A 15,480-nucleotide genomic window follows, 5' to 3' on the forward strand; every position below is an offset into this window, starting at 1 on the left:
TAAGCCACTTATGAATACCACAAGAAATGTATGATCTGGATCATGGTCTGGTGGTTTCTTGCATCTGTTTGTTTTGTGTGTTTACTTGATCACTGAATGCAGTAATATCAGCAAGAAGAGCTAACACTCACTGACTGCAATAAGATCCATGGTGGAGTCCTACTGATTGTGTGGATGTCCACCGGGCTTCTGGGAAATCCACCAGGCATAGTGGACATCCACTATTCATAGTGGACAATTAATCCCTCATACCTATTTCCATGTCCACTGAATCAAGTTTACAATCTGCAATCCACAATGCATGTACTATATGTACAAAAAGATATATGCATGAAACCATAATGTAATGATCATCCTTACTTTCAGATTAAATGAAAACATTGATTTTACAAAATTGGTCTACCTAACAAATATGTTGAGAAATGTGAAAAAGTAAACAAAGTTACAATTCTTTATTACAAAGAATACTTACTTGCAATGAACTTCATCCTCTGATGCATTTGCAGAAACTTTATAACTTGTAACCTGGCTACTGTCACCAAACTGTACCAAGTCTGCTTTAATTTCATAAATTTTTGGCTTATGATAATAATAACGACTGGTAACAGGACATCTTTCTAAAAAAGTGAAATTCTAAACTTTACTATTGCATAATGCAATTTAGGACAAAATCATGAAAAATTTCATGCAAGTGTTATATCACATAAGCTTTCATTTAATCTGATCTTTTCAGAGCAGTGAGTTTCAACATATTATAAAATATTTTGATTTGATAGTGATATCAATACTGAAACTTTTTCTTTATATGAAATGCTAAAAGCTTTAAATATGAGAGGAGCTGATGTGTAATTTTGTTCCTTCATTAAATCTGTCCTGATGCATCAATATCTTATACCATTTAACTTCTTGCCTTCTTTGGGTTACAATTATCAACAAGATTGTTTCTCTTCCTCTTACTCATAATGGTTAATACCTGCCTTGTATATTTAAAAATTTGGTAACATAGCAGAAAATGGTGGTGCTATGTCTTTTTATATGATCTTATTAATTATTCAGAACTTAATCAGTGGGGATTTACTCTAAGAAATATATTTGATTGGCTGTTGTTACCATGAACAACCAACTGGTAGACCCTGTTGTTCTCTGTGTCATTACTCTTATATGAAACCAAGCCACATCAGCATTAATTGTTATACCAATGTTGAAAATCTAAAGTTTGTTTGATGTCTGACACACAGATGAGATCACCTAGATATCTTAATCTGCTTTGTTGGTAGAAGCAAGAAAACCAAAATTATATAGTAATCAGTTTGACACCTCTCCTAAGAAGACTTGCCATTTTTTTCTTGTTTTGTCTTATAAGAGTTTAAAATTATTAGATTTTACTGTTGTGAAATATAAAAAAGGAATAAGATTTATGCTCATAACTATGAATGTCTTTTGCATTTTAATCATATGCCATTTTATGACAACACTTTTGATAAGACAAGATATGAAAGCTAAGTTGTCTCTTTTAACACATGAATACAGAAAACCTGGCCATGGTAAATGCATTTCATTTTGCTCAAAACAATGTGAAGATGAAAGAATGCAATGAATGGAAGTTATACAAAATCTGAATGCAGTTCTGAGACCCTAAGTGAAAACCAATGAGGTGACAGATGAAATACAAACATGAGAGGAATGCAAACAAAATTCAGATTTGGTAAATTTACAAATCCAGGTCTGTAGTTAATATTTTGTGGCTTAAATCCTACACTTAAATTCTATACTTTGTGAGTTTATACAGTGGGACACCACATGATGATGATATTTTAAAAAGCAGAGTACCTGTGTGTGATTGTCTTCTATTTCTTCCTGGCCTTTTACATTTTTTGTAAAGTTTATATTTCCCGCATACTGTAATGACAAAAAAAAAAAGAAATAAAAATACATTATATAAAACCTAATGTAAATATTCAACTAGCTTAGTAATTTATTAGGAAAAACTGTGAACTCAATTTTGTGTCATTTTTGTTGCTGTTCTGCATACATTTTGCTTGATACTCATATTTGTAGATATGCTACTGAGTGATGAGAAGGTCCTGATGCTACTGAGTGATGAGGAGGTCCTGATGCTACTGAGTAAGGAGGAGGTCCTGATGCTACTGAGTGAGGAGGAGGTCCTGTTTGTTGTTGGATCTTTAATGTCATGTAACAACCACAAAATACCCCATCAAACTGGTACGGGCCCCCCCCCTCAAAAACAATACATTTATGATAATTTTTCACTGCAACAAACCCTGAAGTGAGCCATTTCTAATGACAACCATGTTCAGTGATTCACATTAGTTGCATTTTGCAAAAGGCCAACCTTGTCTTCAACTCATAGCACATTTTAATTCAAGTCAGCTTCCCAAGTCTAACTTGCGATCTTGACTTGAAGGTTTTACAGTATACATGGTTGATCAAAATCATTTATTTTCCCATACATAAACAGCGTAATAATAATAATAATAATAATAATAAAAATAATTATTATAATAATAAGCAGGCATACACTAGAAATTGTCAGTTTTTAATTTAATGTTTTTATGTTTGCAAAATGCTAGTTAATTGTGGAAATTTTAGTCAAGATTTCAAGCATTTGTATCTTGTTGCAAGTGCTAATCATTCCAGTGATGTACAGCAAATCATTATCAGTACAAACTCCTTGTTGCCCATGCTAATCATTCCAGTGATGTACAGCAAATCATCAATACAAACTCCTTGTTGCCAGTGCTAATCTTTCCAGTGATGCAAAGCAAATCATCAGTAAAAACTCTTTGTTGCGAGTGCTAATCGTTCCAGTGATGTACAGCAAATTATTATCAGTAAAAACTTCTTGTTGCAAGTGCTAATCTTTCTAGTGATGCAAAGCAAATCATTATCAGTACAAACTCCTTGTTGCCAGTGCTAATCTTTCCATTCATATAAATCAAATCATTATCAGTAAAAACTCCTTAAAGTGCGAAATTCAGCAAAATACATGTTCATAATTCCAACAAGTAAAGTGAAACTTACTTTGACATTGATTCCTATACCATGAGATATGTTATCCAGCATGTAACCTAATACTGTGGCCATACATGAACAGACTCATAACACTCAGTATGCAAGGCTGCAACCATTATATTTAAAAGGGAAAACAAGATCTCTTTCATACTAAATAACCATATGATCCATATATACCGAAATATTGATATATATTATCATCTAAATTTTAGGTAAAATCTATGTCCCCTCTGACGACTTGTTCTGCTATTATTTTTTGTAAGCGCACCACTTGCAGATATTATGTCAAATGTTATCCTGTCTATCCCCTAAAAATGGAATGGTTGTCTCTAATATATTCTTGTTCAGTTTGATGAAGCTGATTGTTTATGAACCTTTCATTGTAAAAAAAATGCAGCTTTCGGGGGTAGGAGGTAAAATTTATTTTAATTAAGCAATATTTACCTGCCATTACAGCTCGGCAATATCGTTTTCTTCTTCCAGTTAGGTTTAGAATTTTAAAAAAATGATCCCAGACAGATACCATATTCCACTCAAAGCAATTGGAATATCTCCCTTCTTTGACTTGGTTGACATGGACTGACAATGAAGGACATGAGAGTGGGGAGGGAGGAGAGTATTTTGGGGTTTTAAGATATAATCCATAAAGAAATGATTTAAAACAACAGAGGAAGCAGCAACAGCCCTGAAGTCATGGGCTTTGATTTTCATGCAATAGAGATCTCTTTCAGTATGACTGATAAGTTCTTTTAATAGTTGGAACAATTCACATTGAGATCATGGCTGCTGAAATATCAGAAGTACCTTTTAAAGAGAAGAGGGTCACAACCTTCTCTTTCCTCTTGCTTTTGCTAGACAGAACTTCAAAGTTCTAACTGGCAAAGGAGGCTATCTTCATCATTCCCATCACATACACAGTTGAGACTAGCGATTTCTATAGGAACAGGAGCTACCAAAGGTAGTTGATCCTTGGACAGAAACCCCATCTGCCAAGGATGAGAGAATGATCAGTCACCACTGAAACAAACAACTCTTTGCCACTGACAAAGCATGAATGTCATTAGCCCGAGGAGGTAGCCTGTTTTACAGGTAAGATTATCAAAGGAAGCTTCACTCAAAGTTCATAAGATGTATTAGATAGCAACCAATAAACACACAAAAACTTCCACCTCAGCAATAATGAGCAAGAGACTGGTCTCTGGAGCTCAAGGCACCTGATTTCTTCTGATCTTCAAGCACTACTGAACTGCGGCTGCCATAAATAATTTCCTTTGCACAAATTACACAATGCCTGTCCAGCTAAATCACATTTCACAAAATGTATCACCAACTTTAACTGTCATAGTTTCGTTTTCACCAGTCGTGAACTACATGCAACAGCCTTTTGAGTAAGAATTTATTTTTCACATTCTTATCAATATCCTTCAATTTGACAAAGCACCCATTTTCCTCCAATAATTCTGCCTCAGTTTTTCTCAGACACCGTTTCAGATGCTTTTAGTTTAAGACCATAGAGATGTAACACCAATCAACATGCTTGAAAGTAAAGCTTGAGCCAATCAAACAATGCTTTTAATGATCACCATGTTTGAACTGAAATGTCCCCTCCCAAAATAAATTTCTCCATGAATATCTTCTGATTTCATAATTGACCTTTGAGACAATAAAATCTAAGGAAAATTCAAAGCCCTGGAAGGTATAGGCTATAGTCCATCCCACATGCAACTGAAGGTGTCCAACACCTCTTGCACTGATAGACTCTGAGTGTAATCTCCTATTAAGCTGTGCAATGGCAGGGGTTCCAAACTACCAATCAGAAAGAAGGGGTATGAATGCCCCCTTGGCACATGAGGTACACACCCTTGAAAAACAGGGTGCATTTCTAGATTTTGTTGATGTGGAGAGAAGTTTCGTTCCAAGCCCACCAGCACTACAGGACTTCTTCCTCAATTTCTAGGTGACCACCCCACCACCCCACCCCGCAAGTCTGAGGCATTGGTATAAAGGAAGGCATTAAGTTCTGAAGAGAGAATCAGAACTAACTTGAATATGGATTTGGGGAGTTCTTTAAAAAAAATCCAAACAAAACAAAAACAGCAATACATAGGGCACATGATCTTTTGAAAATGTGTTTCTTATAATCATCATTTTGGGACTCGTGTCAATTCAGGTCCTTGATAATGTCCTTCTGACTTAAAATATTGAGGACTTCATTAATTCGTTAAACAATTTCATGTAAGAAATGTTGAAGAAGTTCTTGACTTGACACAATAACACAATTATACATTATGCACATTTGTGAGACTCTCCAGAACTGCTTAAACACTGGTCATCAAACTTGGCATGAATGTTTCTTTACAGGGATACCAAAAACATGAGCCTGAAATTTTGGAGTGGTAATGAAGGTCACTAACTTTCATAAGAACTTGGTGGAACTTACCACAGTTTTAGTTAATGTAACAACAGTAAATCTCCTCTGTGTAAACTATAACTTCAAAGCATCAAAATAATCAAAATTAGGGAACCATTGCAATTTTGTAGATTGCTCTGGTCACCTAAGTGGTTAGAGCATCCACCTCGGATGCGGATGGGTGTGGGTTAGTGCAAGACATCACTATAAACATGCCAGACTGCAAAGGTCGTAATGATATGAATGAAAATAATTTAAGGCTACATTAAAAATTCAAATCACAATTTAGTAAATTTTTTAACACTATATGAAGAGTTAGAGTGATGGAGAGACAGTTGAATAGAACATCCCAATCATCATCATTTCTAACAGTTTGGAATAAATAGTCCTGTAAAACGCACAAAGTTTTATAAATTCAGGAGAGTAAGAAACCCTTGACAGTCTGTGTAGCTTCTGGTATGTAACACATTTTTCTAAGGGTAGGTGATCATATGGCATTGATACACTAAATGCTCCTATTTCTTACTACTTACCAATAATCAAAAGAATGATAATTAGAATTACAACTACAGCAATCACTGCAATTGCAAAATTAAATACAATATTGCTGTCTGTTGTTGATTGTTCAGCTGTAGTTGTTAGAGTTGTTGTAACTGTTGTCCTTGGTGATGTTTTTCCTGTAAATAAAAGGAGAAGAAATTTTAATGAATGATAAGATCTGAATATTGTAATAGGAACTTAAATCAAAATAATGTATCTTTACAAAATGCAATATTCAAGAGGAAAAGTTATCTGTAGCATGGTTTTACTTTGCACATACATGACTTGTATATTTTATGCATGTACATGTATGTTTGTGAACAGCACTATTTTTAGTACTGTGCTTTCGTACTTTTGCACTGAGTACTTTTAAATGCATAATTTCTGCACAGAGTACTTTTAAATGCATAATTTCTGCACTGAGTATTTTAAATGCATGATTTTGAACATAATTTCTGCACTGAGTACTTTTAGATGCATAATTTCTGCACTGAGTACTTTTAGATGCATAATTTCTGCACTGAGTACTTTTAGATGCATAATTTCTGCACTGAGTACTTTTAGATGCATAATTTCTGCACTGAGTACTTTTAAATGCATAATTTCTGCACTTTTGCTCACAAATAATCCTATGCCATGCAAATGAAGTCATCAAATTATTCTGCTTTTTTAGCTACTGAATGATACATTAATCAATTGTGTTTTACATGCAACTTATCAACATATAAATCAATTCTACATAGGTTTTATCTTTAACTAAATCAATCACATTTCAAATGGGACTTATCCTTAGATAAATCACTTGTATTTTACATGGGACTTATCCTTACATAAATCACTCATATTTCAAATAGGACTTATCCTTACATAAATCAGTCGTATTTTACATGGGAGTTATCCTTACATAAATCAGTCGTATTTTACATGGGAGTTATCCTTACATAAATCACTCGTATTTCAAATGTTACTTATCCTTACATAAATCACTCGTATTTTAAATGGGACTTATCCTTACATAAATCACTTGTATTTTACATGAGACTAATCCTTACACAAATCACTTGTATTTTACATGGGACTTATCCTTACATAAATCACTTGTATTTAGCATGGGACTTATCCTTAAATAAATCAACAGTATTTTATGTGGGACTTATCCTTACATAAATCACTTGTCTTTTACATGGGACTTGTCCTAACATAAATCACAAGCATTTACAACGCTGAATTTGGAAGAAGAAAAAATCATTTAGCAATCTATCTCGATGCTACAAATAATTTTTGTTTATAGCAGATGCCTGACATGCAACCTCTCTACACACCTACCATTTCATCTCTAACATGCTTGCTTCATGTCCTGCCATTCTTTCTATCTTAAGCTCAGTGTTTATCTCTCTTTGGGGTTTTGGAGGTTTTGGGGGGGGGGGGGGTAACACAATTTTTCAGTGCATGATGGCAACTGCTATAACTGGTTGAGGAAGAAACTGGGAAAACCCTATAGTATTCTCATACTTTCCTATTTGTTTGCACCCCCTACCGCTTTCAAAAGCATATAGCATCAAGGACTTACTGTAGTATTTGTCTCCCATTTATTTGTACCCTTGTAATGATATTTAAAATGTAAAGCATTAAGAGCGTAACAAATGCACAAAACTTAGTCATTTCATTCATCTACTTATAATTTCTAACCTCATTGTTGCCATGGTGTCCCAAACACTGTTAACTTGTTGGCATTTTGAATCAAATGGGAGTTTCTTTAGTAATACAGTTGCCATATTTGCATGGTAGGTCTGTTTTCAAGCAACAGATGTGATGTAGTTCACCATCTTTAATAATCTGAATAATTTGATGCATTTGAGTTAATCTCATATAACACGTGTATACAACAGTTTTTACTTTGAACTTGTTCAATTTGTTTTAGAAATAATAAAACTAGCCATTGCAAATACTTGACAAAGATGACAAATTTTTTTACTGAAAAAGACTATTCTAGAAACCAGAAAGTGAGTGAGAAAGTATGTTTGATAAACTGAGAGTTTAGTTTGAAACCCAAATAAGGAGTAAAAAAGAATTAATTGTATCCATTATCTGAAATAAAATGATCTTGTGGTAAAAAAAACCAAACTGTTGTCTGCCATGCTTAGTTGAGATCATTTATGTTACATTGCACAGCAGAAAATTTTATTTAGTGATTGATGTATGATTCATCTGTGGAAAACCAAATACTTTATCCTGGATCACTCACTATAGTTTATATTCAGTGTGATGTTTCTATGGTTACAATGCATAGCAGGAAATTTAATTTAGTGATTGATGTATGAATCATCTGTGGGAAACCAAATACTTTATCCTGGATCACTCATGATAATATGCTCATTTTCTTCTCCGTTAACTTTGCATTGTCACAATCGTTCAATATTTTACAATACTGAACTCGCACGCAACTTCATATTGCACTCATAAAGGAACTACTTTCAATTGTGAACAAACAATGGATGCAGACACTAGCACTTTTGAATTGTAAACAAATCATGTACACTCACATAGAAGTCGCTTTACATTTTGGCTGATTAAATTTGTTTCCGAATGAAGTAAAGCAGATGTTTCTTGGACTGCCACATACCAGCTCGGCCTTGGCACATTCTATGTTAACTTTTTTGATACAATGTTTCAGATTTAGGCTAGCTATGCAAGTGACAAGGCATAAACTGTCTTCTTTAGCTGGTAATAAGAATGGCAAAAAAATATACTTAGTTTTACATCCTGAATTTCCTCAAAATGTACTTTTTTAGTTCTGCAAATCTGAATTACATGGGCCATGTCATAGGTTCTCAATCTTGATTACACATTTCGAAATTGTATTGTAATTCTGACTATATTCCAAGTGCAATTACATCCTCCATACTGCACTCAAAATGAAATAAACATTAAATTCCATAGCATCTTTTGATAACTGCAATTGAAAGACTTCATATTTTTCCCACATTATGACTTCAAACATTCAATGACAGAAACAGAAACACATTTGCAAATGTCAACACGCTTCACCCTCGCTTCTTCAATCCGATGTATTTCGTGTTGAATTGTCACATATAAATCCAGTCCATAATCACGAAATTTTGTAGAATCGACAAAAATACCAAAATCTATTCATTCCAGATCAAATGGAAAAGTTGTTGCAATGTGCATTCATTCACAATATGACTCCAAATTTCAATTTTAACTAGACACACCATTTTCTTTCAAAAGTTATGTATAGCATGTGACTAAGTTCAAATTTATCTGGGCGCAGTTATGTGCACAGTAATAATGTTGTTGTCTTGTAATAATGAATCAGCGCTTGTGTATTTAGTTTGGAATATGGCATACATTCAGTTACTTTGTTTCTTGTAGTGCATTTTGTTAATGTAATTAAGCATTAGGTAGAATAAGAAAATGAACATATAATAAAAAGGTTACTGCATTTGTATGGGAAAATATGAACTCGTTTTGTCGGATGGATATACTGCATTCCCAAGGTTGTGCAGTATTCCATCCGAAAAACTCGTTCATATTTTCCCATACAAATACAGTAACCCATAACTATAGTTTATATTCAGTGTGATGTTTCTATGGTTACATTGCATAGCAGGAAATTTAATTTAGTGATTGATGTATGATTCATCTGTGGAAAACCAAATACTTTATTCTGGAGCACTCACTACAGTTTATATTCAGTGTGATGTTTCTATGGATTTGGATTTGAGTATTACTCTATACACAAAATTTTCAAGCTTTTAAGCAAACTGGTATGGACAAATTCCACAACTGAGAATCCGAGAGTAGGTCCTGCACAACTGATACATCCTTGACCTATATTATATGGTAATGATTCTAATGTTTCATGGATTTATGAATGGTGTGTAATAAAATCACTGTTATAAATGTTTTCCTTATACTCTATATTGACTTAGTGATTGGAATTCTATTTCATTTTTGTAGATGCTTTCCGTATTTTTTACACTTGACTTAATGACTGAAATTCTATTGCACTGTGCATGGTCTGATATTCCATTGTTACACTATTTTGGTTGGTTTCGGTTTCTTTCTTTCTATTTCATCCTGTTGTCTGGGGTTTATTTTGGTAAATAGATAACATATCTCTATATCAAAAACTCCAAACAACCTAAAATACTTACATCTGGTCTAGTTACCAAACAAAATGCAGAATGGCATAGTACAATAAACCCATATAACAACCCAGAGCAAAACCAGATCAGAAATGATACAAGCTCGACATATGGTCTTATAGCAGGTGAACTAAAAGCTAGAAATATGTTCATGGAACAAAAATTTCTGTCCAAAATGACCTAAGCACATAACTTTTGACTGGACAGCAGATGGATGGACACAAGAAATAATATATAATGCTTCCATATTGCAGGGGGGGGGACAGTATTGTCTTTTCTAGAGCCTTCAATAGTTCCAAAGCAAACAAAAGAAAGAAAAGTCCACTTAAAAATGTGTTAATGGAAAATAAAATCTTACCTGACATTGTCCCATTGTCAATACCAGGTGTTGTAGTTAAATTCACCAAACCTCTGCAAAAAAGTGCAATTTTTTTAAAACAAAATTTCATACAGATTCAGCAAGGATTTTCTGTATGTAAATACTCAACATGGTTTCATAAGTCTTCACCAATGTTTAAAATTAAAATAAAGGTTGGTATACAGTAATACCTGCTTGTAAAGGATGCTACAAACAACAAAGTATTGTCCTTGATGACCAGTTGTCTCTTCAGTACAGGTGATATATTTAAGTAAATTAGACAGGAGTTCATAAATAATCTTTATGGTGTCATCGATAAGGAGGTTGTTCCATTCATGATCAAGTTTATACCAGTAAGACTGAGAACAACAAGGTTCTTGATGCTAAATGATTAATCACTTAGTATTGTTGATACAAGCAAGACAGAACAATATGGATCTTGATGCTAATGATTAATCACTTAGTATTACTGATACCAGAAGGATTGAGAACAACAAGGTTCTTGATGCTAACAATTAATAATCCCTTAGTATGAAGTTTATTTATACCAGCAAGACTGGTGACATGTGGTGTAGTATCACTCAGGATGCAATTACTTAGTTATATATAGGGATTTGACCAGACATCGGTCAAAAGGACTACAAGATTCTTATCATGTGTATTTAATAGAAATGGGCCAAGAGATTTTAGCCCACAGCAGAGGCCTGATTTAATTAAATGGAAAAACTTAAACGAAATCTCATGTTTAATGACAGAACAGTTTAATATGGAATTATGAACTTTACAGTGCTGGAGAAATGAGCTTAAGTTCAAAATTAGGCAATTTTAGCCAGAAGGTCGAAAATTCCCCACAAATCATACCCTTTGGAAAAAGTCCCAAAATATTTTAATTTCTAAGAATTTGTACTGCTCTGCCATGATGTTATTTTCTATCTAAAAAAATTGCTTAAAACACTACACAAATTTTTATTTGTTTCTTAAGTTAGAACTGATATTTGTTCCACAGAATTTTCCTTGATGTAGTGCTTGAATTTATATTTTAGTATATCTTTACACTTTAATTCAATTTGCTTTTCCACTGACTAAAGTTGTCAAGATTGATGATCTAAATACAAATCTTGTGTAAACATGTTTTCCAGAACTTATTTATGTACCTTCTAATACCACTTAATAGTGATTTCAAATCAGCAATTAGTCTGCTTTACCACAACCAAGTGCTTATCAGATTTAAGAATGAGCAGGAAGTGCTTGTATCAGCTGGATTCATGTGAACAAAAGATAAACTTCTAGTTAAAAGACAATATCTCTGGGTTTGTAAATAATCATTTTCAGCTTTGAATTAACAGTCATGCAATTGCTTGGGTGGTCTTATTCTACTGCTAAAGATTTTCACTCACAATTTCAAGTCGAGTTAGTCAGTTTTGAACAACTGTCTGTGAAGCATGCAATACAAATCACTGGGGAATATTTTTGCAGAAAGATTGTAGCAATAAATGAGATCGTAATGTTTCAGGACCTATTTATGAACAGTTTAAGAAAACTGACCATAAACATAAAAATTAACTAGTTTGTAAAAATTTGAAAATGAAGGTCATAGGATCCAACTCTTCTGGAAAGAATGGGGGCCCCAAGTGGCCGAGTGGTCTAAAGTGCTCACTGTTCTGGATCACTGCCATCTCACCTCTGTCTGCATTGGTTCGAGTCTAAGGCTCGGCTAGCACGGGTACGTGGGAAAGCCTGCCAGTAGCTTCTCGTGGGTCAGTGGTTCCTCCCTGGGTTTTCCATGGTTCTTCCTCCACCAGTTATACTGGCTGCCATGTATAGCCTATCCTGTGCTGAAAAATGGCGTTAAACCCTAGAACAACAACAACAACAAAAATCTGGAAAGAATTACTTACAAGTATGTCTTAACCACTTTTCATTGATTTACCATGAACAAAGCCATATAAATGACCTTAAACAAACATGTGATACAGTCTAGGTAGCAGTGACCTACTTTTGTGGTTAACATATAAATGTTTCCCCACACCAAATTTCATGCTTCTACCTAAAATACCTTACATACATACATACAGTATGTTATCAACCAAGAACAAACAAGAGTGGAAACCATCCCATTAATGTTTCTTTTTGATTGGAGAATGAAGAATGGCTGAGATGAAATAAGGCTATAACAATTTACATACTAAAATTACAGGCACAGACCTAAAGCAACACTGACACCATGATGGGAACAGACTGTTGATAATAGATGAGAGCTGTTTTTAAGGCTGTTCTAAGATAACTTACATGGGAACACACATGTCATTATCATCACGTTCTTGACCCTGTGGACATAGTGAAGCACAGCTGTAGTCTGAAGAAAAAAAATTAGTGTTTCCATCAAACCAATTTTTTCTAGTAAACTATGTTTCTTCCATAATACTTATTGATCATAATACTTTTGGAGAACTACTACTAACTCACAAATCCAGCCCTATCAGGCTAAAATGTTCTAGCTAAAAAGCTAAAAGTTATCTGCCAACCTAGGTTGTAGTTGGAGTGATCTCAATTCAATACAGGGATTCATTTACTACTGGAGTGGGAGGCATTATTTCCATTTGGATGTAACTACAGCAAGCTGGGAGATTATATTTGTTTTATCATCAGGTAAGAATCACTGAAGAAACATTTTGCTAGAAAAAAATTGATTTCTTCTTCAGATCTGTTACCTGATTATAATACCTCCAGAAAATAGGTAAGAAGTGGAGTTAGTTACATCCCCTTACCCTGGAGAGTCCATCTCCAGTCCCCTAAGGTACATGAGAAAGCTTCTAGATTACCAGACTGTAGAATAGACTCCATTTGTTGAGGAGTGGCTTTGAAAGGGAAAATATTTCCTTCATGCAAATCCAGCATAAGTCAAGAAGCTGCATCCTTATGAGGCTTTTAAATGACCTAGCTATGGCTATAGGTCCAACCAGGTTTATCTGAGCATTTCAGGATGAAAGGTCGCTGAGATAAAAGCTGGACAAAATGGACTCTGACCTCAATCCTACAGCATGGAAACTGTCAGTTAGGTAACTGTTTCACTCATATGCAATGCTTATGGTGACTGTCCTATTACTTCATGAGCCCTAAATGTGTAGCAAATTCATATGATCTGGGATTATTTCCCAAAATGCAGAATGAATAACCCATTTTATCCAAAATAAAAGTGTCTGTACTGATATGGCATCCTTTCTCTCTTTGTGGGGTCGGAAGAGGCATGATCTTCCTTGATGCACTAGCTTGGCTATTTTTTAAGTGACACTGAAATGACCATGAGATTGAAGTTCAAGTGCAGACATGGATTTCAAGACAAAAGTCTGATTTCTGTGAACAGGAGCAAGTTTTTGGCAATGAAAGCAGAATTGTCATGAGTTATACTATCCCAATGTCAGATGCAAGTAGTTCAGATAAACTGATAAAGCATGTGTCTTGCTAATTCTGCCTGCTGTTGCTAGTACGAGTAGGAAGCAGGTCTTCAAGAGCAGTTCAAACAGTGTCTTATTCAGCCACGTTAGCACCCATGATCAATCCAATCTGGGAACAAATCCAATGCCTTTGGACATGTGATCTCAAAATCTGAGAACAGATTGGACAGCTCTTGTTTGATATTCTATCTTCCACGATGACTCATCAGGCTGAAGATCACGTAACATGACTGGTGCTTACTGTTCTCATCAAAGAGCCTAAGTAGGAAGTTAGCTACTAAAGTACTGATGCGATCAGTGGTGCAATGTGTTCATGCTCACACAACTGTGCAAAAAGTTCCTCTTTTCCCTTGTATACTTCAAGTGGATGGCTGTGCCACTCAAGAAATTTTCTCTACCACTTGATGGAAAAATTGTTTGTTCATGAAGGATTGTTTAATATGATCATAACAATCAAGTTCAACAACTCTCAATTGGGATGAAACACAAGCCAAGCAGATAAAATATATCTTTCTCCTGGTTACTATGGTTACTATATTGATGAGGTCAGTGATCAATGAATTTTTTTCCACTTGAGTGGAGCAATCATAATGATGTGACACTCCAAATGTATTGCTTTCTGTATCAAGTTCAGAAAGATGTATGATAGAGGGTGAGTAAATGCATCCAAACCATTCCAATCTAAGAAAAGAAGAGTATTGACTGTCATGGCCTTCAGATCCAGTGATGGTGAGACCAAGGTTAAGTTTTGCAATCCCCATGATGCCAATAGATCTGCAAGTGGTCGATCCCAGCAGGCACATATGCAAGTGAAAAACGTGAGATGAAGCGACCAGTCTGCTTGTATTAGTGGATTCTTCTGGGACAGAACATCCGCTAATACTTGTAACTGGCCTGGAATATGATGAACATGTCCATGGATTTATTACTCAAGACACCGAATAAAAATTCCCAAAGACGAAAACAAAGGTCTGGGTACTGTCAACTCAAAGGTTGTACCTTCATGGAACCACCCAATGTAAGCCAAGTGTTGATCTCCCATTCCGGAGATGGGAGCTCATATGCACTGTATGTCTCAAGGAGCAAAGTTTTGGCTGCCACTGAGACAACAGTACCATTATAATGCCTCATAAATAGGCACACTCGAACAGTGATGTCTCCTGTCAAATTGATTAAACCCCAAAAACAAAGTACTGTAAGGCCAAGAGATGGTTCTTTGCAAGAATTGAATCAGCTGCCCTGGGTCCATAAGAGGAACTGGGCACAAAGGTACTAACTGGCCACAGAGTGGCATGGAACTGTCATGGTACTGTACAGTATATCTCCACCAACTGGATGTCTTTCCCCAGTATGGGTCTATGCACAGATGTGGGGGCAAAATATGTGACATTAGATCAATGTAAGCAGTCCCCTCAGGCATACTTGAAAGCTATACTGGATTCAGTACTGACCATACATGATCTATATCTGATGGCATGTTAAGAAATTGGAGTGGAATGATCCCCATATCTGTGT

At 35.0% G+C, this 15,480-nt stretch overlaps 1 protein-coding gene across 2 annotated transcripts in view; it reads right to left on the minus strand.

Annotated features, from left to right (window-relative positions):
• The window catches only part of LOC149804544 (uncharacterized), a 37,908-nt gene that overhangs the window by 7,952 nt on the left and 14,476 nt on the right, over positions 1 to 15,480 (minus strand). For both annotated transcript variants that reach the window (XM_089941380.1, XM_089941374.1), the window contains 5 exons: positions 12,800 to 12,866; positions 10,511 to 10,563; positions 5,977 to 6,120; positions 1,831 to 1,899; positions 473 to 617 (listed from right to left, as the gene is read on the minus strand). In XM_089941380.1, coding sequence (XP_089797506.1) covers positions 473 to 617; positions 1,831 to 1,899; positions 5,977 to 6,120; positions 10,511 to 10,563; positions 12,800 to 12,866 — 478 coding nt within the window. The remainder of the gene's footprint in view (positions 1 to 472; positions 618 to 1,830; positions 1,900 to 5,976; positions 6,121 to 10,510; positions 10,564 to 12,799; positions 12,867 to 15,480) is intronic.

Source organism: Sinohyriopsis cumingii, chromosome 2 (genome assembly GCF_028554795.1).
Source record: "Sinohyriopsis cumingii isolate HCF-2022 chromosome 2, ASM2855479v2, whole genome shotgun sequence".
In the NCBI taxonomy this organism is placed as follows: domain Eukaryota; kingdom Metazoa; phylum Mollusca; class Bivalvia; order Unionida; family Unionidae; genus Sinohyriopsis; species Sinohyriopsis cumingii.